The 24,912-nt window shown below is 43.3% G+C and overlaps 1 protein-coding gene across 3 annotated transcripts in view; it reads left to right on the top strand.

Annotated features, from left to right (window-relative positions):
• Positions 1 to 24,270, top strand: part of PDGFRA (platelet derived growth factor receptor alpha) — a 51,433-nt gene extending 27,163 nt beyond the window's left edge. For all 3 annotated transcript variants that reach the window (XM_066278756.1, XM_066278757.1, XM_066278758.1), the window contains exons 13-23: positions 872 to 976; positions 1,944 to 2,054; positions 2,504 to 2,657; positions 4,033 to 4,199; positions 6,429 to 6,544; positions 6,944 to 7,066; positions 9,046 to 9,157; positions 10,385 to 10,484; positions 10,609 to 10,714; positions 15,623 to 15,864; positions 21,173 to 24,270. In XM_066278756.1, the coding sequence (XP_066134853.1) occupies positions 872 to 976; positions 1,944 to 2,054; positions 2,504 to 2,657; positions 4,033 to 4,199; positions 6,429 to 6,544; positions 6,944 to 7,066; positions 9,046 to 9,157; positions 10,385 to 10,484; positions 10,609 to 10,714; positions 15,623 to 15,864; positions 21,173 to 21,320 (1,484 nt within the window). In that variant the 3' untranslated portion in view covers positions 21,321 to 24,270. The remainder of the gene's footprint in view (positions 1 to 871; positions 977 to 1,943; positions 2,055 to 2,503; positions 2,658 to 4,032; positions 4,200 to 6,428; positions 6,545 to 6,943; positions 7,067 to 9,045; positions 9,158 to 10,384; positions 10,485 to 10,608; positions 10,715 to 15,622; positions 15,865 to 21,172) is intronic.
• Positions 24,271 to 24,912: the final 642 nt, after the last annotated feature.

Here is a 24,912-nt window from a genome sequence, read left to right as displayed (position 1 = left end):
GGAGCTAAGGGAATCGAAAAAGTAATAAAATATGAGGGTAAAGGGCAACATCCCTAATATGCCGAGAGGCCCTTGTGTGTCTCTCTGCTGCTGTGCATTCCCGCGTTGCCGGGAGACCAGCGGCCCTCCAGACGTTTCCAGCAGTGCCGGCTGCAGTCAGGGGCAGTGCTGGCTGTCAGTGTCCTTTAAGGGCTGAGTCTTTCCCTGGTGGCTCTGTGTGGTGAGACCACCCACTCTGGGAAATGTCCCTCTTAGACTGTGATCTCTTGGAGAGTGTGGGGACGACAGCTTGCATTGCTCTGTATCTCCTGACATGCCGACACGCAACAGGCCGTGTTGGGCTCTCAGGGTTAGGTTTACCTGGGTGGTTCCTGGTCCTCCTGACAAACAGGGAGCAAGGGGCCAGCCTGCTGTTTACTTCACCACTCACTGGAGTCAGGGACGTCTTGAACACTGAAGTATTTCCAGTGGGCAGGACTTACTGATCCAAAATATGCCTCTGTCTGCCTATGGAACAGAAGGACAGAGAACCAGGGGGTCTGGGTGAGAGCCAAGGCGAGTGCAGTGGAGCCCAGGGTCTGGCCCAGCGCGGGCGGGCGCTGAGTGCTCCCACCGGGGAGGGCCCTACCCTCCTCTCTCCTGTCTGTGTTTTCCTCTTCCTTGCAAATGTTATTTGACAAAAGCAATTACACTAATTTCCTTCCCTGTGGGCTCAATGCTGGCTTTGACAGGATGACTGGGAGGAATCATTACGCTTACTCCTTACAGGAAAAACAGCACCCAGCTGTGCACCCAGGATTGTGGGCGGTGGTAAATATAGCTGATGAGATGCCCGAGGTTTGTGTGAGTTAATGGTTCTGGTTGCCCATAGGTCGTATACTAGGATCTGGTGCATTTGGGAAAGTGGTCGAAGGAACTGCCTATGGATTGAGCCGCTCCCAACCTGTCATGAAAGTAGCAGTGAAGATGCTGAAGCGTAAGTGTCCCTTCCTGGGGATTCTTTTTGAATGTGGAGCTATTAAGTGGATTGTTCAAAATCACAGAGCCAGTAAATACCAAATTTAGGACTAGATCTTGGGTCTTTTGCCTCTAGGTTTTATGCATATTTAGATTTGTCAATTAGGTTTACTTAGATTGCTTTTGTTGCCTGTATGTTGGAAGATCAAGAGTATTTTTTGTTTGTTTTTGTTTTAGCAAGAGAGAGGGACAGATAGATAGAAAGGGAGATGAGAAGCATTAGCTCATAGTTGTGGCATCTTAGTTGTTCATTGATTGCTTTCTCATATGTGCCTTGACCCGGGGCTCCAGCTTAGTCAGTGACCCCTTGCTCAAGCCAGCGACCTTGGACTTCAAGCCAGCAACCATGGGGTTATGTCTATGATCCTGTGCTTAAGTCAGTGACCTTGGGATTTTGAACCTGGGTCCTCAGCGTCCCAGGTTGATGCTCTATCCACTGTGCCACCGCCTGGTCAGGCAAGAGTTGTTATTTTTAATGACTTATTTTTTTTTATTATAAATTTTTATTAATGTTAATGGGATGACATTAATAATTCAGGGTACATATATTCAAAGAAAACATGTCTAGGTTATCTTGTCATTAAATTATGTTGCATACCCCTCGCCCAGAGTCAGATTGTCCTCCGTCACCCTCTATCTAGTTTTCTCTGTGCCCCTCCCCCTCCCCCTAACTCTCTCCCTCCCTCCCTCTTGCGTCCTCCCTCCCCACGCCCCTGGTAACCACCACACTCTTGTCCATGTAATGACTTCTTTTTACCCTAAAAACTAAGGATCAGTTATTAGAGTCTAGACTGAGTAACTATCTCTTGTTTTCTTTTAGACTCTTGATAAATAAAATAGTATCCAGTAACAGGAGGAGCCATGTTTTTGGCTTTTTCAGGGAAGTAGATTGCTCAGAACTAATATGTGATTTATTTCTTTAACAGCCACAGCCAGATCCAGTGAAAAACAAGCTCTCATGTCCGAACTGAAGATAATGACCCACCTGGGGCCACATTTAAACATTGTGAACTTGCTGGGGGCCTGTACCAAGTCAGGTAGGCTTACTGACCTGGCAGGGAGGGTTTTCCGACCTGGGCCGGTTCACCCCTCCTTAGGCAACCTGGTGGTCCCCCGCTCCCGGGAGGTCACCATATTGATGCCGAACTTAGTGGGGACACCCGATCGGCATAGCGCACTACAGCCCGGAACTCCTGGGCTCAAGCAATCCTCCCGCCTCAGCCTCCCGAGTAGCTGGGACTACAGGCGCACACCACCACGCCCAGCGGAGGGTTTTCATAGAACATCTGTGGTTGTAAAAACTGTAGAACCCAGCTTTTTAAACCCCCACTCTATACTTTAAAATGTGCCAGTGAATGTAAGTCCATTGAATGGAGTTGACTGGATTCCACTGAATTGACGAAAGCTCATTGTTTTTGAGCAACATCTCTTGCCAGTGCAAACATAGCAATTCATGGCTTACCTGTTCTTCATTTCATACCCACAGGCCCCATTTACATCATCACTGAGTACTGCTTCTATGGGGATTTGGTCAACTATTTGCATAAGAATAGGGACAGCTTCCTGAGCCGCCACCCAGAGAAGCCAAAGAAAGAGCTGGACATCTTTGGATTGAACCCTGCTGATGAAAGCACACGGAGGTGGGTTCAGAGAGAGATGTTGCTGGGAATTGTTTTATGAGCCTTACCAGTGGAGAGAGCCCATGTCCTGATAGACTCCATGTCTGCGGATTCTGTGCCAGGAGGGTGGCTGGACTGTAAGTCGTCCCATGACACAGATATCCCACGGTATCTGTAGGTGTTTGGGACCAGGAGACCGTGTGGGGAGCCCTGCTGATGAGTTTGAATGAAAGCAAGAGTTGGAATTGTTCAGGGAGCCATTTTCCAGTTTATATGTAGCCCACTAGCAGCACTGGCCAGGGATGCCTCAGTGCTCTTGATTTTTATATTTTGGGGTTTTTTTTGTTTTGTTTTGTTTTGTTTTTGTGGCAGAGCCTGAGAGAGGCAGAGAGAGGGACAGACAGGAAGGGAGAGAGATGAGAAACATCAATTCTTTGTTGCAGCACCTTAGTTGTTTATTGGTTGCTTTTCTCAGATGCGCCTTGACCAGGGGGGCTACAGCAGAGTGAGTGACCCCTTGCTCAAGCCAGTGACCTTGGGCTCAAGCTGGTGAGCCTTGCTCAAACCAGATGAGCCCGTGCTCAAACTGGTGACCTCGGGGTTTTGAGCCTGGGTCTTCTGCACTCCAGTCCAATGCTCTCTCCACTGTGCCACCGCCTGGTCAGGCTCAGTGCTCATGTTTTGATAGAAACTGAGGATCTCAAAACTTGAGATCCTGGCCCTTGCTGAATCTGGACCTATAAATCCAAGCAATGACAGTGATCCCTACTGCGGAAACCCACAAAGGTCTATAAAGATCTCTAGATACGAAGTTCTGTGACATCAGGAAGCACCAGGAGAGTTCCCTTCGTATTGAATCACTTGATGAACACCAAATTGGTGCTAAATTGATTAAGTGGCAGGATGTGGCAAAGGTCTGTGACCTGTGAATTGAAAAACAGAGCAAGCCTGACCTGTGGTGGCACAGTGGATCAAGTGTCGACCTGGAATGCTGAGATCACCAGTTTGAAACCCTGGGCTTGCCTGGTTAAGGCACATATGGGAGTTGATGCTTCCTGCTCCTCCCCCCTTCTCTCTCTGTTTCTCTCTCTTCCCCTCCCCTCTCTAAAATGAATAAATAAAATTAAAAAAGAAAAAAGAAAAGCAGTGTAGGACAGGCACACCTAAGTTGAGATGATTTGTGTATTTGTGTGATTACTGATTAATGTTCATCTCCCCAACCAGACCACCCACGTGAAGGGGGCAGCTGGTTTTTGCTTTTACGCCCCGCTGCCGCCCCCATGCCCCCCCCCCCACTGCCTTGCAGACTGTATGTACCTGCTCATCGTTTACTGAATGTTGAATGATAACTCTCACGGGGCACCTGGATAAGGTTTTTATTTTTCTATTTTTACAGTTATGTTGTTTTGTCTTTTGAAAACAATGGTGACTACATGGACATGAAGCAAGCTGACACCACGCAGTATGTCCCCATGCTGGAGAGGAAAGAGGTTTCTAAATATTCGGACATCCAGAGATCACTGTATGACCGCCCGGCCTCATATAAGAAGAAAGCTATGTTAGGTAAAAGTGTCTGTGTTGACTCTGTGGGTGTTGTGTTCTTCCAGTGGTTTAATGGGGTACTGAACATCCTCAGAAGAAGGTGAGCAGGCATGGTAAAGAGAACCACCAGGCCACATGGTCCCTAAATGCAGATCACTACAACCCAGCCTGTGACACTAAGAAGAAAAAGAATAAAGACAGCATTAGTGTCTTTTTTTGAAAAATGAAAGTATGTCAATATTGATTTACCTTTTTCCAATGCTCTTACTAGACAAAATTAAAAGTTAGCAATCTTATATTGGTTTCTGATTGTTATTTTAAATTTTTAATTTTTATGTCTCTGATCTCTATGGGTTCAATAGCCCTTGCTTTGAGCTTTCTAATATCCAATTTGTGATAGAAAGTGGAAAGTGGACAATTTGAGGTTATATTTTTTGACAAGGGGGTTGAGTGTTCCTACTGAAGGTTGTTTGAAGGAAGATCTGCCTGTTTCAAAGCAGATGGGCATGTGGCGGGGTTGAATTGATTTATAAACTCCAGGGAGCTGAGCCGATGCCCATACCAGATGGACCACCCCACATCTGCCAGGGGGTGGCCCCTCCGGGGTTCGAGTCTAATCACCGGCTTGCAGTGTGGAGAAGGCTACCGGGATGGGTCTTAGATTGACTTGTCCTGTGACCTTGTATTATTGAGTCTGAGCCCTCCCATTGGTCAATGCAAAACAACATGAAGCTGCTATGTTTGGAAATTGTTTCAAAAATCACTAATGTGCTCTGAATGCTTTCAGGGTTCTTAAGTGAAAGGTACAATCCATTACAAAAAAGAATGTGCTCATTTTGCAAAGCTCACTCAGTACACAATAATATTTTCCATTGCTGCCGTTCCAAGTTCCATTCATTCCCCACTGCCAAATGGGGAAGCGTCCAAGCCCTTTTTAAAGATGAGCCAGTGAGGGCTGTCGGAATCTGCGCTTCCTTTCCACTCCTGTATTGTTAAAAATAGTTTACATTGCTTCCCAAGCTGGACCTGGCTCCAGATGTCAGGGGAACCTGATTCATGCTCAGCCCAGGCCCTGCTGGCAGGCCGACTGCTGCTTCCTGGCCTGCCCCTCGCTGGCTGCAAAGCTGTGAATGGCTGTAGCTACTCTCCACTTGCCTGAAAATGTTCAAAGAGAACTGAGAACTGTTGGCCTAGATTGCCTCCTTCCTAGAAAACCCTGGGATCCTTCCAGATAGGACTAACCAGGGAAGGTGGACAGGTTACAAAGGGAACCAGTTTAAATGCAAAATTGTTGGCACTGATCTTAAAGATTGTTACCTCTAGTCTGACTGGGGGTTGGTTTTACTCACCAAATAAGACAAGTGCTAGGGAGGTGGTTTTGAAAAGAAAAAAAGAAAACGATTTCTAGAAGGTATGTTTTTAAAAGGCCCTCATGTAAATTCATCGTAGAAGATTGTAGTGTGTGTGTGTGTGTGTGTGTGTGTGTGTGTGTTTATGGTGCTGAGATGATTTGCTAAGGTTAAAAAAAGAAATTTGGGAGGCAAACAACAAAACCTGTGTGAGAACCCACTTAGATTGGTTCTTATGGAATGTATCAGATATGTATGTTTTTAAGCCAGATATGTGTTTCTGTTGCTATATATGTTTTTAAAGATAGAGTCTTTGCATAGTATGTATTTTTTAACATTTAATTTTTATTTATTTATTGTTTTACAATTTGTAGCTAAATCGTTTTAGTCATTAGCCTAAATTTGTAACATATATTTTCAAACAAGCTGCTGTATTCATACCTTTAGTCCTAAATAAGACAACTTACTAACAGATGTTCACTTCCATCTGAAAAGCTCATTCCTAATTTCCAAGGGGGTTTGTCTAGAATATGCATAGTTTAGATATGCACCTGTGAGATCTAGCAACTCTGTAAGAAAGTCATTTTATGGGGATGTAAAGTGCAATGAGGAAATACAGTAATAACACTGTAGTAATGATTGGTGTCAGGTGGGTACCAGAAGTATCAGGGGAACACTATGTAAAGTACATGACTGTCTAACCACTATGTTGTACATCTGAAACTAGTACAAAGTAGTATTGAATGGGAACTATAAATGAAAAATTAAAGAAATTTAAAAAACCCAGAAAAAAAAAAGCCTTTGGGCTGTAGTTTGGTGGAGCCTGCCCAGCCCTGCGGGCCTCAGCAGGTGCAGACTCACCCAACCGCAGGCACCCACACTCTCCATTCCTTTCCCGCAGACTCGGAAGTCAAAAACCTCCTTTCGGATGACAACTCGGAAGGCCTCACCTTGCTGGATTTGTTGAGCTTCACCTATCAAGTTGCCCGAGGAATGGAGTTTTTGGCTTCAAAAAATGTAAGTGTGCTCTTCAGACCCAGGCGGCAGGTCGGAGGGCGGTGCGCGCGCAGACAGACCGCGGAGAGGCCGGTGGCGCCGCCGCGTCTCTGTTTCTCTGCCCCAGAGCAGAGTGGGCAGTCCAGTATCGCCAGGTGTCCGCGATACTGCTCCCAATACTGTCCGCGCTTCTCTGGAGCCTTCTTGCTCTTGGGAGCAGTTGAGACGAGACTCTGGAAGGTGAGCTCTTGCTGCCAGACCAGCCTGTCGGAGCTGTGCCAGGCAGCTCCACACGCCACCGGGAAGTGGCCGGGCTGCAGAGGCGATGCGGCGGCGGCAGACGGACTGACACGGCGGACGGATCGCCACTGACACGGCGGACGGATCGCCACTGACACCATTTCTTCTCTTTCTGCACAGTGTGTCCACCGAGACCTGGCCGCTCGCAATGTCCTTCTCGCACAAGGAAAAATCGTGAAGATCTGTGACTTTGGCCTGGCCAGAGACATCATGCATGATTCAAACTACGTATCTAAAGGCAGCGTAAGTGCTCTACCCACTCCGTTTGGTATGCTTGCCCTCCCTTACTTGAATCTCTGATACCAGGTGTTGCTTCCAGCCATCTGGGTGGCTATAATTTCAGCATGGGGTCCATAAGTCCGTAACTGGGCTCCTGGGGTCCATCTGGAAAGCGCAGGGCCGCAGCACACTGCCTGGGTGTGAGCACCAGCTCCAGCACTTGCTGGCATTGCATTTGGGGCAAGTCACTTGACCATTCTGTACCTCGGTTTCCACATCTGCAGCAGGGAAGTGACAATAATACCTATCTCCTGAGTCACTATGGGGGATTAAACTAGCGAATTCATGTAAAATGCTTAGGACACTGCCTGGCATATACAAGCACCCAGTAAGTATTTGCTATTAATGTGAAAATTGTGTGCACAAGTGTGTACATGTATGCATATCTGAAGACAGCATCTCTAACTGTTATAAAATTTTCAAATGGCTTCTATTACCCCTAAAATATTAAAACCATTTGAGTTCATATATCTTACAGGCACAATTTCCTTAAAGATAGTCTTTCTGTCTTTCACTTGAACCTTTCTTCCCACCCCTTTCACCTCTAAGCAGATGGAGTAGTTGGGGGATACATCTGCCACCTGTAGGTAGAAATCCAAATCACCCCACTGCACTGGCTGTGAGACAGCCCCTAGGACTGTGCGTCCACCTGGAGAAGGACACTGGGCTGTGTCCATGCTCTGTGCTTCACGTACTCTGACTGTGACCTGTAGCTTTCGGCCCCATGGAAAAAAAGAGTGGACTTTGATGAAGCCAAGTTCTGTTCAAAAAGGTTGTGATTGTCTGTTATCTCCCCAGCAATTTTAGAGGGCTGAAGGATGCTGACGCGGTTACTTGATGTATCTGTCCAGTTTAGTATTGCCACGGAAGGTTGGACAGCCTCACAAAACAGCCTGCAAAATTATCATTATATCAGACTCTTTGTAGAGTTTCTTAAAGTTCAAAAATCTAATTGGCTCTAAGATCCCTGGATTTGTTCTTTTTTTGTGTGTGTGACAGAGACAGAGAGAGGGACAGATAGGGACAGACAGACAGGAAGGGAGAAAGATGAGAAGCATCAATTCTTCATCGAGGCTCCTTAGTTGTTCATTGATTGCTTTCTCATATGTGCCTTGACTGGGTGGCTATAGCAGAGTGAGTGACCCCTTGCTCAAGCCAGCAGCCCTTGGGCTTCAAGCCAGAGACCATGGGGTCATGTTGATGATCCCATGCTCAAGCTAGGGACCGTACTCTCAAGCTGGTAAGCCCGTGCTCAAGCCAGAGTAGCTGTGCTCAAGCCAGCGACCTCAGGGTTTTGAACCTGAGTCATCTGTATCCCAGTCTGATGCTCTATCCACTGCGCCACTGCCTGGTCAGGATGGATTTATTCTTTTTTTTTAAATCTTTTTTTTTTTCTTTATTCATTTTTAGAGAGGAGAGAGCGAGGGAGAGAGAGACAGAGAGAGAGAAGTGGGGAGGAGCTGGAAGCATCAACTCCCATATGTGCCTTGACCAGGCAAGCCCAGGGTTTCAAACCGGCGACCTCAGCATTTTTAGGTCGAGGCGTTATCCACTGCGCCACCACAGGTCAGGCAGGATGGATTTATTCTTAATTTTGTTTGCAGGAACACTTGAAAATAAGGGACAGATCCATTCAGGGCTCACACTTTTGGGGTATAAATTTAAGATGAAATATTTTGGGATGTTATTCCTTGGAAGGACATAAGAGGCAACACTGACCATCCGTCATTTGTCAAATACTTAGTGAGCACCCACTAGGTGCCAGGCGCTTTTCCGAGTGCAGAGAAGTACAGCAGTGAATGACACAGAGAAAACTCTCACGTGGACCAAGGTTATTAGTGCAAGTTATTCTTAGCCCAGTGAAAGAGAACCTCTTTCTATTTCTGCCGCTGTCGCTCATTGGTGCATACGGTGGGTTTAATTTCCTTCCTCCTCCCCTGCAGACCTTCCTCCCCGTGAAGTGGATGGCTCCCGAGAGCATCTTCGACAACCTCTACACCACGCTGAGCGATGTCTGGTCTTATGGCATTCTGCTGTGGGAGATCTTTTCCCTTGGTATGTGCCTGCCATCTCTGTGTGTCTGAGTTGTTTTGGAACGACTCCAGAAGGGAAATGCTGTGTTTTTCTAAGCTCCAGATGTAATCAGTGTTAACATACCTGGTGGGAGTCAAGTGCACTGCAGCTGATGCATAGTACACACCGTGCACATCTGATGTCTGATGGATGCCCGTGCAGAATGGGACGGGGTCTTGGGGAGCTGTGCCCTCACCTCTGACCTTTGTCCTCACTTCCGGCCTTTGCCCCTCCTCTTCTTTGGCTACACCAAAGTGACTTTCTCCCAGCGGGACTCCATTCACCAGCTGCTGTTTCACTTTGGACTTCGGGGTTCAGTGGGCTCATGAGTGGAGAGTTGCTACTCCCTCACATCATGTGATAGATGCTCAGGTGAAAAGTAGAGCGGCAGGGAAAGTGTGTGGCTCCCCTTCCTGGTCAGCATTCTGGTAGAGAGAAACCTCCCAGTTGTTCAATCCGTCAGTCATGAGCTGTCAGACAGCACAGGTGTCCCACGATGTCAGGTGAGGGCCCTAAGAGAGGGAATGTTCACGAGCCTCACCTCCAGACGCATCGTCCAGGGAGATAAGACTCACACACTTAGTCACACACTGTTTGGTCCTGATTTAAAATCCTGAAAGTCTGGAGAAAAGAGAAAGGAGCCCTAGAGTGATTTTGGAAGGCGTTAGAGAGGGAACTAAACTGGACCTGGCCTTGGCCATAAACGTGAGAAATGTTTCGCGAGTTCACTGTTACTCTGATATGATAATAAATGGAATTTTCTCTGCCTGGCCTTCTTTTCCTTAGTTTCCCTCCTTGGATGTCTCTGTGGGTCATCTTAGTGTGTGTTTGGTAAAAGCAGAGAATTACCTCAACATTTCAAGCCCCAGCTTTGACTTTTGCTTTATTTGAACATTTCTAGTGAAAATGACTTTTTGTCCCCTTGATTCAGAATCTCTTTTGAGTTTCTATTGTGCTTTGTATATAGAGAGCCAGTAGTCAGAAACATTGAAAAGCACTTTTGAGCTTTTTCAGGAGATGTAGATTTTTCCCTAGGGGATCTGGATTTGACCAACCTAGAAGTCCTACTAAAAGGTAAGATCTGAGCAGGGTGATGATAACACTTCATTTCCTTGAAAGAGCCAGCACTGAAAGTGCTGCCTCACCCACGTGTTTCAGAACTGTGCCACGCACTTGTTAATCCTGGATGCTTCCTTTCCTGGATTTCAGGTGGCACACCCTATCCTGGCATGATGGTGGACTCTACTTTCTACAATAAGATCAAGAGTGGGTATCGCATGGCCAAGCCTGACCACGCCACCAGTGAAATGTAAGCCAGTCCCCACCCCATGGGCCTTGTGTTCATGCCCAGTGGGTCTGGGTGAGTGTGTGTGGGGGGGGTCCCCGCCATTGCCACGCCCCCTCTGCTCACTCTGAGTCCTGTGCTCCTCCAGCTATGAGATCATGGGGAAGTGCTGGAACAGTGAGCCGGAGAAGAGACCCTCCTTCCACCACCTGAGAGAGATTGTGGAGAGCCTGCTGCCCGGACAGTACAAAAAGGTTTGTCTGTGCGACACCTGGGGTGGACCTACAAGGTATTCATGTTCAGTGAAATAAGTCAGACAAAGAAGGACAAATACTGTGTGATTTCACTTAGATGCGGAATCTAAAATGAACAGACAAACAAACAAACAAAACAGAATCAGACTCACAGATACAGAGGACATTTGGATGGTAGCCAGATGGGAGGGGGGTTGGGGGACTGGGTACAGAAGGGGAAGGGATTAAGATGTGCCGATTGCCAGTTATAAAAACGGTCACAGGGATGAAGTACAGGGAATACAGCTGACAATATTGCGATGACTATGTGTGGTGTCAAATGCTGATTAGACTTACCAGATAATCACTAGAAGTTATATAAATACCTAATCACTATGTTGTACACTTGAAGCTAATATAATGTATGTTAATTGTAATTGAAAAATAAAAAAATTATTTTAAAAATGAAAGGTTTGTCTGGGCCTCTTAAGATGGGGGAAGGAATGAGCAAGGGAGGAAGGCAGTCGCTGAGAGCTGTGTGAACGGGCAGCACTGTGCACCACGGTTTGAAAGGAACAGTTTCAAAGGAGGAAAAAGGTTGGGTGATCCAGTGGCCAGGGTTTCGTGGGGTGCCCCCCAGGGCCCTGGTAGCAATGGTGAATGAAAACCCTCCTCTTCCCTCAGGGCTCCTCTTTCATCTTAAGGATGCAACACCTGTAAGCACTTTATTCTCCAGATGTTTATCTGAAGCTACTGTGCAGTTAGAAGTCTGGGGGCATCCACAGCCATTACGTTGCTAATTTGAATGCACTTAAATCCATGCAGAATTGGCATTCGCCAGCTGACTGGAAGGAACAGCCTCAGCTGTTATCTATGGCTCCAGCTGGTTTTTTTGTAGAATAGGAAACATTGTTCAGAGGAACAAATGTAATTTCATGGAACCAAGCAGGATATGTTAATGCATGAAACAACTTTCTGCTGAGATGCTGAGAAGGAGACCCAGACACACTTGTATAATGAACTCAACTTCTTAGATTCAGATTAGTCACCATGGAGACTTTTCATACTCACTGCTTCCCTTCCTTCTTCTCAAGGAGGAGCGGTGTTAGGAGGCTGCATGCTGAACTGGAAGCGAAATACTTTTGTCTGTTGATTATCTCACTGCCCATGACAACTCCCATAAGTGAGGCAGGGGGGAGGCAGAAGGAAATTCACTGTGGGTCAGTCAAAGACACTCTGGGTGGTGAAGATGTGTTGGTGGAAAGAGACTGGAGTTAGTGTTGACAATAGGGTCTCTTTAAAGTATTTTTTTTTTTTTTTTTTTTTTAGAGGCAGAGATATACAGGGACAGACAGACAGGAACAGAGAGAGAGATGAGAAGCATCAATCATCAGTTTCTCGTTGCGCCTTGCGACTTCTTAGTTGTTCATTGATTGCTTTGTCACACGTGCTTTGACCACGGGCCTTCAGCAGACCGAGTAACCCCCTGCTGGAGCCAGCGACCTTGGGTCCAAGCTGGCGAGCTCTTTGCTCAAGCCAGATGAGCCCGCGCGCAACCTCTGGGGTCTCGAACCTGGGTACTTCCGCATCCCAGTCCGACACTCTATCCACTGCGCCACCGCCTGGTCAGGCGACAATAGGGTCTCTTTAGATCAAAGGTCTTAAGTTTTGAGTTAGATTTTATAGTGTTTAGGGACCAGGAAGGTTTCAGATATGGTGTTCCTTGTGGAAGTCCTTGTCACCTCTTTTTGGGACTTATTCAAGCCTTAGGAAGACTATGTGATGAGGCCAGAGGGTCCATGCTGGTCCCAGAGAGTGGATACATGTGGGAAGAGACAACAGTCGTAGCTCCCTCAGAGAAGGGGCTCTTAAGACCTGCCAGCAGAAGATTTCTACAGTAGGTGGTCCTTTTTTCTTCCTTTACATTTTTTTTTTCAATCACAGTTGATAATATAATTTTAAATTAGTTTCAGGTGTATAGCATAGTGGTTAAACATTTATATAATTTATGAAATGATCCCCCTGTAAATCTAGTACCTTCCTGGCACCATACATATTTATTACAATATTACTGGCCATTTTTCCTATGCTGTAATTTACATTCCTGTGACTATACTGTAACTACCAATTTGTATTTCTTTATTCACCTTTTTCATTCAGCCTCCTAACCTCACTGCCATATGGTACCCATCAGTTTGTTCACTGTGAGTCTGTTTTGTTTGTTCATTTATTGTGTTCTTTAGATTCCATATATATGTGAAATCATATAGTATTTGCCTTTGTTTCACTTAGCATAATGCCTTCTAGGTCCAACCATGCTGGCACACCAACTAAAATATTTCATATTTTTGTGGCAGAGTAATATTCCATTGACAATATGTACAGTACCACATGTTTACCCAGCTGTCTTTTGATGGGCACTTAGGTTGCTTTTGTATTTTGGCTATTGAAAATAATAATGATTTCATGTGCACTTGAAAAGAATGTATATTCTGTTGCTTTGGAGTGAGATGCTCTAAAAATATCAATTAAATCTAGCCGGTCTAATGTATTATTTAAGGCTGCTGTTTCCTTGTTGATTTTCTGTCTAGAAAATCTATTCATTGATGACAATGGGTGTTAAAATCACCTCTTGTGACTCTTACTGTTGATCTCTTTCTTTATGTTTGTCAATATTTCCTTTATATAGTTAGGTGTTTCTATGTTGGGTAAATAAATGTTTACAAAGGATTATTTCTCTTGTTGGATTGGTCCGTGTATTATTGATGCCCTCCTTTGTCTCTTATTATAATCTTTGTTTTAAAGTCCATTTTGTCTGATACAAGTAATGCTACCCCAGCTGTTTTGTTTGTTTCCATTTGCATGATGTATCTATTCCCATTCCTTTACTTTTAGTTTATGTGTGTCCTTCTATCTGAAGCGGATCTCTTATAGACAGCATATGTGTGGATCTTGTTGACTTATCTATTCAGCTATCCTATATTTTTTAATCAATTCTTTTTTTTTTTTTTTTTTAGATTTTATTTATTCATTATAAAGAGGGGAGAGAGAGAGAGAGAGAGAGAGAGAGAGAGAGAAGGGGGGAGGAGCAGGAAGCATCAACTCCCATATGTGCCTTGACCAGGCAAGCCCAGGGCTTTGAACCGGCAACCTCAGCGTTTCCAGGTTGACGCTTTATCCACTGCACCACCACAGGTCAGGCCTATCCTATATTTTTTGATTAAAGCATTTAGTTCATTTACATTTAAAGTGATTATTGATAGACATGTAGTTATTACCATTTTATTATTTATACTTATGTTTTTTTCCTCCTTCTTAAAGACATCTCTTTAAATTGTGATACTGGTTTGGTGGTAATGAACTTCTTTAACTTTTTCTGTCTGGGAAGCTCTTCATCTTGCCTTTAATTTTAAATGCTAGCCTTTTTGCATAGAGTAGACTTGGTTTTATATTCCTGTTTTTCATTACTTTGAACATTTGGTGTAATCCCTTTTGGTCTGCAAAGTTTCTGTTGAGAAATCAGCTGACAGCCTTATGGGAACTCCCTTGTAAATAACTGGTTTTCTCTTACTGTTTTTACAATTTTCTGTTTGTCTTTAACCTTTGTGTTTTAATTATGATATGTCTTGATGTGGACCTCTTTGGGGTTATCTTGTTTGGGGCTCTTTGCTTCCTGGACTTGTATGTTTAGTTTCTTCACCAGGTTAGGGAAGTTTTAGTAATTATTTCTTCAAGTAGGTTCTTAATCTCTTACTTGCTTTCTTCTCCTTCTGGTACCTTTATGATACAAATGTTGTTATGCTTGATGTTATCCCAGAGCCCTTTAAGCCAGTGGTCCCCAAACCCTGGGCCATAGACCGGTACCAGTCCATGGGCCATTTGGCACCGGTCCACAGAGAAAGAATAAATAACTTACATTATTTCTGTTTTATTTATATTTAAGTCTGAATGATGTTTTATTTTTAAAAAATGACCAGATTCCATCTGTTACATCCATCTAAGACTCACTCTTGATGCTTGTCTCGTAAGTTCGACAATTATATTTAAAAATACCACAGTTCTTACGCCAGTCGCATAATTTTATTTTGTGCATTTATCCATCCCACCCTAAAGACTGGTCTGTGAAAATATTTTCTGACATTAAACCAGTCTGTGGCCCAAAAAAGGTTGGGGACCACTGCTTTAAGCTATCCTCTTTTTAGTTTTTGGCAGTTTCAATTGGGTGTTTTCTGCTACCTTGTCTTCCAAATCACTGATTCAGTCCTCTGCTTCATCTAATGTATTATTGATTTCTTTTAGTGTATTCTTTTAGTGTATTCTTTATTCCTGACTGGTTCTTTTTTTTTATTTTTATAATTTCTGTGTCCTTTTTATGCTTACTGTTTCTTTGTTGAAGTTCTCACTGAGTTCCTTGAGCATCCCTATAACCAGTGTTTTGAATTCTGCATCTGGTATATTGCTTGTCTCCATTTCATTTAGTTCTTTCTCTGGAGTTTTATTTTCATTTTGGACATGCTTCTTTGTCTCCTCATCTTGGCTGCCGGTCTGTGTTTGTTTCTGTGTATTAGGTAGATTTGCTACATTTTCCAGTCTTGGCTGAGTGGCCTTATGTAGTAGGTGTCCTGTGGGGCCCAGTGGTGCAGTTTCCTTGATCACTTGAGCCAGGTGTCCCACAGTGTCCCTTGTGTGGGATGTGTGTGACTCCTGTTGTATTTGAGCCTTGATTGCTGTTGGAACATCAATGGGTGGAGTTCACCCTCAGGCTGACTTGCTGTGAGTGTTGGCCATGACCACAGTGTGCTGCCATGAGGGGGCCGACCCTACAGAGCTGGATTTCCCCCAGTGTGTGTGCCACTTATGAAGCTGTATATATATATTTGCAGTTTGCTCAGTAACACTTGATTAACTATGTGGAATGGATGTTTGCAGAGTTATGAAAAGATTCACCTGGATTTCCTGAAAAGCGACCATCCTGCTGTGGCACGTATGCGAGTGGATGCTGACAATGCCTACATTGGTGTCACCTACAAAAACGAGGAAGACAAGCTGAAGGACTGGGAGGGTGGCCTGGATGAGCAGAGGCTGAGTGCTGACAGCGGCTACATCATCCCTCTGCCAGACATCGACCCTGTTCCGGAGGAGGAAGACCTGGGCAAGAGGAACAGACACAGGTAGATGTGGGCGTGACCCCAGCCTCCAGCAGTGCTCCCTGCCCCTGCTCCCTGCCCCTGCTCCCGAGGAGGAGGGGCCGTTACCCAGATGGTCAGGCTCTCAGGGAGTTGGGGAAGGATCCTAATCTGCGCTCCCTGGGGTGGGGAAGAGGTGTAGAGCAGGGAAGGTTGCACTTCCTTTGTGGAGAATCTTTGACCTAAGTCCTTAGGGAATGTGATCAAACTGCCACAGCAACCGAAATTATTTAGATACTATAAACCTCTTTTGCTGTTTTCTCAACTAGTCATCCAGAACGGGGAGAGAGAGGCTAGACTAGGCTATTGGATGCTACAACAGTGGTTTGTAACCCTAGCTGCAAGTCAGAATCACCTGGGGAGATTTTTTAAAAGACTGATATACAAGCCTCACCCAGACCAAAAACTTAGAATCTCTGAGAGAGGGACTGAAGCGTGTCCTAGCTGATCTGTTTTTTTATTTTAAACTTAGTATTATGGAAGAGTTCTGACATGCACAATTCAAATGGCATAGTGAACTGTCAGGTGTCCGTCACTCACCTTTAATGTGGATGACGTCATGGCCAGCCCGCATGCACAGCCATAGCTCTTCCTCCTCCTCTGCCCCCTTTGGATTATTTTGAGGCACATCGTAGATAGACATCATATCATTTCATCCATAAAAATTCTAGTATGCATTTCAAAATGATAAAGGCTCTATTTTAAAACATAGTTATTAGAAATAGCTATAATGCTATTATCTCACCCTTCAAATTGACAATAAATTAATATCTAGTTAGTATTCCAATTTCTTTGATCCTCTCTCCAAAATTATTTTACTTTTTGTTTGTTCTATTCAAGACCCAAATAAGAATCACACATTGCATTTATTTGATATGTCACTATGAGTTACTCCTGCCTCTTTTTGCATATTATTTGTGAAGAAACCAGAACATTTGCCTGTAGCATTCTCACATTCAAAATTTTGCTGATTGCATCCTGTAGTGTATTTTCCCATGTGCTTCTGTCTCATATTTTTGTTGTAAACTGGTAGTTTGTCTTGAGACTTTATCTAACTCAGGTTAGATTTTGAAGCAAGCATGCTTTAAAAATGGTGCTGTGTACTTCCTTTTTTTAATTTTTAAATTTATTTATTGATTTGAGAGAGAGAGAGAAAGTGAGAAAGAGAAAGAGTGAGAGAAACATCAGTTTGTTGTTCTACCTAGTCATGCATTCATTGGTTGCTTCTTGTATGTGCCCTGTCTGGGGATTGAACCTGCAACCATAGTGCATTGGGACAATACTCTAACCAACTGAGTTACCTGGCCAGGACCTGTGCTGTATATACTTCTGTCAGGAAGTAGCTACTGTCAAGCTGTCTCTCTTTCTGTGACACTAGGAGCTGTTGGTGATCATTACCTAGAACTGTTACTTTATTACCAAGATGATGTGAATACAGAGCCAGGACTAGAACCATTGTTTTTCAGAATCCAGACGGAATGCTCCAATCCTTGCATAGCCCTTGAACAGAGAGGCAGGAGCAGGTGATCGTGTCTCCTAGGTTCAAAGTCCAAGTTGCTATGAGTCCCCTTTGTACCCTCTTCATTCACAACAGTGTTGTCCTTTCTTCCTCATTCAGTTGGCTATACACAGTTATTTAGGCAGAAACACAGGCATTATTATTTTAGAGGCTTGTGATTGTGACCGCTCAGCCAGCTGAACTGTGAAGTTCAGACAGCCTTGTGTGCCTACGCGGCACCAGGTAATTTAAAAAGAATGGTTTTCGTTTTCATTTCGGAATGCGTGGTTTACATGTGATTTAGAGATGGGGCAAAGTGATCTGTCTGACTTAACCTTCCTAATCATTCTTCACTCAGGACAATTTTTAAAATGTGTCTATATTCCGTTAGCAAATAGTGTTCACGCCAGTTTTGGGGTCTGTGGTGGAACTTCCTGGAGGCGGGAGGAGGCTGTGCAGTGGAGTGGGGTCTCAGCCTGCTCCACAGGCCTGTCATCTATTTGGTTACTTTGTGTTTAAGGGCTCTGAATTATATTTTAATTGTAAAAAGGATTTTGCATCTAAATAATGTTAGAAAGTCACATTGGGATAAATAACATAAGAAAGGTGTCCCCAGAATTTTTCTAGGGTTACAGGAGGCTAGACTGAGGAATTTGACACATTTGACAAAGAGAACAATTCTAGTTGATAGGTAGTTGTTGCATTGGGTAATTAGAACTTCTGCTGGGATAATACATTTGACCTTTGAATCACACAAATTGAGTCTTAAATGGCTCCACAAGGTCAGATGAGACTATGGCCCTGACAGTTGGGCTGAGCATGGTACGTATCTTAGCTCAGGTTGCCATAACACAATACCACAGACTGGGGCTTAATTAACAAACTGATTTTTTTTTGTTTGAGAGAGAGAGAAAAAGGACAGGAAGGGAGTGAGATGAGAAGCATCAGCTCATAGTTGTGTCACTTTAATTTTTCATTGATTGCTTCTAATATGCGCCTTGACTAGGGGGCTCAAGCCAAGCCAGTGAGTGATCTTGGGCTCAAGCTAGTGACTTTGGGCTTAAGCCAGAGAACTTGAGCTTCAAGCAACCTTTGGGCTCAAGCCAGCGACCTCAGGGTTTCAAAGCTGAGACCTCAACATCTCAGGTCAATGTTCTATCCACTGTACCACCGCCGGTCAGGCAATAGAAACTGGTTTTCTTGCAGTTCTGGAGGTTGGAAATTTAAAATCAAAGTGTTGACAGGTCTATTGCTGTCTCTCTCCCTCTCTCTAAAATCAATAAGTTTAAAAAATTAATTTAAAAAATGGGTGAAGGACCTAAATAGACACTTTTCTAAAGAGGGTATACAGATAGCCAATGGACATATAAGATGCTCAAATGCAAACTAAAACTATAGTGAGATATTATCTCAAACCTGTCAGAATGACTGTCATTGCCTGGCCCGTGGTGGCACAGTAGATAAAGCATTGACCTGGAATGCTAAGGTCACTGATTTTAAACCCTGCGCTTGCCCAGTAAAGGCACGTACAACAAGCAACCAATGAACAACTACAGTAAAGCAACTATGAGTTGATACTTTTTGCTGTCCCCCTGCTCTCTCTGTAAAATCAATAAATAAAATCTTCAAAAAAATAAAAAAATGCCTATCATAATAAATTACCAAACAACAAGTGTGGTGAGAGTGTGGAGAAAAAGGAACCCTCTTCCACAACTCGTGGGAATGCAGATTGGTACAGCCACTGTGGAAAGTGGTATGGTGTTATCTCAAAATATTAAAAATGGAACTGCCTTTTGACCCAGTGATCCCACTTCTGAGAATATATCCTAAGAATCCTGAAACACTAACACAAAAGAATATATGCAACACTATATTCACTACCGCATTATTTACAATAGCCAAGGTCTGAAAACAGCCCAAGTGCCCATCAGTAGATGAGTGGGTAAAGATGCTGTGAAACATTTACATAATAAACTACTACACGGCCATAGAAAAGAAGTAAATCTTACCTTTTGCAACAGCATGAATGGACCTGGAGAGCATTATGCTAAGTGAAAGAAGCCAGTCAGAGAAAGACAAGTACCATATGATTTCACTCACATGTGGAGTCTAAAGAACAAAATCAACTAAGAAGCAAAATAGAGACAGACTGATACATAGACAGCAGGCTGGTATCTGTCTGGCAGGGGTGTGGTGGCTGGGTAAGGGCAGTGGAGGGATAAAGCAAAAAAGGAGAGAAGAAGAAACCTCATGGACACAACAACAGCGTGGAGATTGCCTGGGTGGGAGGGGAGGCGGAGGAGGGTTTGGGGTGATACACGGTGCTGGAGGAAGACTTGACTTGGTGGCGGAGGGTGGTGAACACGCAAGGCGGTGTACAGAGATGTGCTGTAGAATTGGGAGCATGACACCTGTTAATTGGCGGAGGAGGGTATGGGCTGATACACGGTGCTGGAGGAAGACTTGACTTGGTGGCGGAGGGTGGTGAACACGCAAGGCGGTGTACAGAGATGTGCTGTAGAATTGGGAGCATGACACCTGTTAATTATGTTAACTAGTGTCACCCTGGTCAAATTTTTTAAAAATTGAAAAAAATTTCTAAAAATAAAAAAAAAGGACAAGGAATTGTGACAGGCTAGCGACTTTAGGGAAGATTATTTTCCAAATATTTTTGTGAAAAAATTTAAATGTCCAGAAAAATGGAGAGAATACATCTCCCACTTAGATTTAGCATTGTTAACATTTTGCCACATTTTCTTAATTTAGTTATATATATGATATACAATAGATATTGTGTGCTTCACATGCACACATACTCATCCTTTTTTTTTCCTTGCAAAATGTTTGAAACTAAATAATTTGAAACTCCGTCACACATCCCTTAAGAAGATACTTTCCTATGTAACCACGATAGCACGATCACACATAAGAAAACTAGCAACTATTTCCCAATATACAGGCCCTATTCAAATTCAGGTAAGAGTTCGCATACTAACAATCATAATTACAGCTAACATGTATTGGTTACCTATTCTGTCTTAGGCACTATGCTTTATGGTTATTACCTCATTTAATCGCCCTAACAAACAGGAACATTGTCAGGCACAATTGTCACCTCATTTTATAGGCACGGGAACAAGTTGAGTGGGCTAAGTGATGAGTGCGAAGTTCCACAGCTAAGTGGTAAGCCATTCCAGACTTACACCTTTCTGACTCTAGAACATTCTCTCTCAACCACTTCGCTAGTAAGTAAAGAGCTTCACACAGGCCTTCAACACTTATGGAGACTGGATATAATGAGGAGGTGAAGGAGGGCAGTCAGAGAAAGTAGGGTGACATTCTGAGAGCAAAGTTTGGACAATTAGGACATTTCAGGGAGAGCAAGAGACTGGCTAGGCTCCAGTATGCCCCTGATTTCATCCCTCTGTTTTCTTTCCCTCATGCCCTTTGGTCAGGCATTCCTCATTTCCTCTTCCACTAGGATTGAATCTGGAAAGTAGAAATTGTCACAGCTTGTTAGCAACTTTGATGAAAGATGTAGCAGAAGAGAAGGAAAGCGGAAGTGTCAAGATGACCTGGGGACCTTGATTTTCCATGTGGTCCATGCAGTGTAATGGGTGATGCGCAGTTCCCTGGCTTGATGGTAGAATCTTGCCCAACTGGGTAGCCCAAGTTTGAATGTAAAGGATCTTGCAGGAAGAGCTCCTTTGCATTTGGCGAGCCACCCTAGAAAGGCCACCGTGGTCAGGTTGGTTGGTACATGGCTGTAACCTTTCCTGTTCTTTTCCTCTCCAGCTCGCAGACCTCTGAAGAAAGTGCCATTGAGACAGGTTCCAGCAGCTCCACCTTCATCAAGAGAGAGGACGAGACCATTGAGGACATCGACATGATGGATGACATTGGCATAGACTCCTCAGACCTGGTGGAGGACAGCTTCCTTTAACTGACAGATTTAAGGGGTACCTTCCACCCCTGGAGCCACTGTGGATCCTTTTAAGAAAACCACTTTATTGCAATGCAAAGTTTGAGAGGAGGACTTGGATGATATGTAAAGAGAAGTTCCCAGCCAAGGGCCTCAGGGAGTCTTCTACATGTGAGTGAACGGGATATTTTGAAATGAACTTTCTCAGCATTGCCTCTTGCAGTGCTTCAGTAGCATCTCAGTGTGTGAAGTTTGGAGGTAGATGGACTAGGAAATAATGGACCACGGAAGATGAACTTTGTGTTTCGAGGCATTGGTGAGATTCCAACATACACAATTTTTTTGTTGTTGTTGCAACACAACTACAGCATTGTACTTATGTAAATAACTCTAACTAAGGATGTGTTTAGATTTGTATTAACTATCTTCTCTGGACCTCTGAAGAGACCGACCACTCAGCCCATCCATGTACTTCCCGCCTGAAACCTGGTAGCAGCTGCTGTTGAACTTTCTTGTGAAGTACATGCAAAACCACTTTTGAACCTTAAAAGGTACTGGTACTATATATAGCAACTTACTTTTTTTTTAATGTTAAAGAGATCAAGGCTAATGATTAACCAACCCTGTTTAATAGATTTGGGTCATTTAGAAGCCCAGCAATTCATTTTTATATTGTAATCTATGTTTATAATACTACTGTTATCAGTAATACTAAATGTGTAATATGTAACACGTTTTCCCTACAGTGAAAGCACAATTTTAAAGAAATCCTTACTAAGTAGGTGACAAGTTTGACAGTTGTTGACATTTATATTAAATAGCATATGTTTCTCTATAAAAATATGGTAATAGCTTTAGTGGATTAAATTTAGTTGAACATAGAGAACAAAGTAAAAGTAGTGTCTTCCAGAAAGTCGGAGTTTTTAACTGTATACTGTACTGAATAGGTTCCCTAATCCGTGTACTAAAAACAATTAACTGCCCTCAAAAGTAATGGGATTTGAAACAAACAAGCAAAACCCCTAAATCCTAAACGTTCTCAATATAAAGGCATAAACTTATGGCTAACATGACTTCTCATGTTATTACCCAGTGGAAAATATAATCATCTGCCAAAAGATGGCATTTGAAGATGTTTAATTCATGCCTGGTGGTAACTTTGGTGGATCCCCAACATATATATATATTTTTAAAATTCTGAGAACCCTAAAAGGATCAGAGGAATGTCCTGAACATGAGCCTTCTTTCTTCATCTCTTACCCCAATGGGAAATAGTTTGAAACTCTGAGTCAATAAAGGCATTGCTTAGTGAAGGCTGTGTGTGCCTTCATTTGGATCTGCGGTTCCCAAATAGAACTGGCAATCATAATCCACAGATTCTAAGTCCCCATTGCAGAGATTCGGAATGATTAAGTCTGGGGGGCGCAGAAACCTGTATTTTTATAAACACCCTGGCTGTTCTGGTCAGTCAGGTTTGGGAAATACCAGCTCAGGTTATCGGAAACTGTGATGGGATTAATAACAATTTGAAATTAAGAACTGGGCTAGAAATCAACCATGCAGGAAGCCTACTATTTCATTCTTTGCCTTCGGGTTAGTGCCACTTAATGTCACCCATCTAGCGTTTGCTACCCTAAATTCAGTGTCTGCTGAGGCCTCGGAGCGTGCTAAGTGTTGGTTGACAGGTCTTCTAAAAGTAAAGGCGCTGCTTCCCAGTGTATGGGGGAACTGATTTTCTTCTTCCCCTGGTCCCCCAAAATGCATGTATGAAAATGGTGCAGTTCAGTGTGCCAAGTCATTAGAACCAGGTCAATATTTTGGTGAAGAAAAAAATCAAAAAGTTTTACTGATATTTGGGGGTTAGATGGGAGGACAAATTGATACATCCACCCAAACTGTCAAACTGGTTGGTGTGGGTTCATTGGCATTCTTTGCAATACTGTTTAATCGCTGATGCCATATGAATGAAACATGGGCTCTGATTACTGCAATCACTGTACGTACTTCCAGCAGGTGATGCTCTGGAGGATGTAAGCAATAACAAAGTACTTGACTACCTACTGGTGTAATCTCAATGCAAACAACTTTCTTATCCACCTTATTCATAGTATGAAGACTGAGCCAGATTGGCCAATTGAAAGAAAACCTGAGTAGGTTCTGTAGAGCCAATTAGACTTGAAATACGTTTGTATTTCTAGAATCAAGCATTCTGTTTATCACTCGCTCTCCCTTGTACAACCTTCTTTTGTTGGTACTTTGCATTTTGATGTCCCTTTGAGTCTTACGTGACATCATCAGGCTAGATGGAAATTCTCAGACCAGCAGGTTCCAGTCCTAATGAACGCTCCCACCTGAGTTTGTGTGTAACTGCATTTTTTAAAAACAGTGTGTCAGTGTATCCCAGACTTGTTTCCTTTGTGGCCTCGTGCAAGACCTCAGATGAAAATTTCCTAATCCTCCCTGCTTTCTATTTTTATGAAGACAATCAAAGCTGGCCTGAGAAACACAATTTGTGACTTTTAAAATGATCAATGATAACCTTAAAATGTGGTCTGCCAATCGGTAACAAAATGGTCCTATTTTTGTGAAGAGGGACATAAGATAAAATGATGTTATACATCAATGTGTATATATATATTTCTATATAGACTTAGAGAATACTGCCAAAACATTTATGACAAGCTGTATCACTGCCTTTGTTTATATTTTTTTAACTGTGATATTCCCCACAGGCACATTAACTGTTGCACTTTTGAATGTCCAAAATTTATATTTTAGAAATAATAAAGAGAAAAATACGTAAGTGTTCCCAAAATGGTGGTGTGGTGAATGTGTGAGAAGAACGAACTCAATAGGAAGGGCCTACCGATGCAAAATGTATTACAAATCCCCGTTCATGTTTTTGTTTTTAAACGTGTAAATGAAGATCTTTATATTTCAATAAATGAGATATATATGTAATTTAAAGTTATGCTAAGGTTCCAGCATTTTTGTCTTTAGTTTAATCCTATAAATTAAAGCAATCCTGTTCAGTTTATTTTCCTAGCAACATCCCAGTAGGACTCTGTGTAAGAATTTCGATGAAACCAATAGAAATTTCAGACTTAAACATTATTTGAGCTTGTCAGTTCTCAGACCCAGCATTTGACTTAAAGATGACTGGCATTTGGCCCATCTTTGCTCCCATGTTTCTTTCTTTGTTACAATACTTTATTATTATTATTATTATTTTTTTTTTACAGAGACAGAGAGAGAGTCAGAGAGAGGGATAGATAGGGACAGAAAGACAGGAATGGAGAGAGATGAGAAGCATCAATCATTAGTTTTTCGTTGTGACACCTTAGTTGTTCATTGATTGCTTTCTCAAATGTGCCTTGACCTTGGGCCTTCAGCAGACCGAGTAACCCCTTGTTCAAGGCAATGACCTTGGGACAAAGCTGGTGAGCTTTGCTCAAACCAGATTGCTCAAGCTGGTGACCTCAGGGTCTCGAACCTGGGTCCTCCACATCCCAGTCTGACGCTCTATCCACTGCGCCACTGCCTGATCAGGCACCGTATTATTTTTTAAATTTAAATTTAAAATTTTCAATTATAGTTTACTTTCAATATTATT

The sequence above is a fragment of the Saccopteryx bilineata genome, chromosome 5, assembly GCF_036850765.1.
Source record: "Saccopteryx bilineata isolate mSacBil1 chromosome 5, mSacBil1_pri_phased_curated, whole genome shotgun sequence".
NCBI classification, from domain to species: Eukaryota; Metazoa; Chordata; class Mammalia; order Chiroptera; family Emballonuridae; genus Saccopteryx; species Saccopteryx bilineata.
Note: the sequence above shows the minus strand (reverse complement) of the source record. Positions and strands in the feature narration are given on the sequence as shown.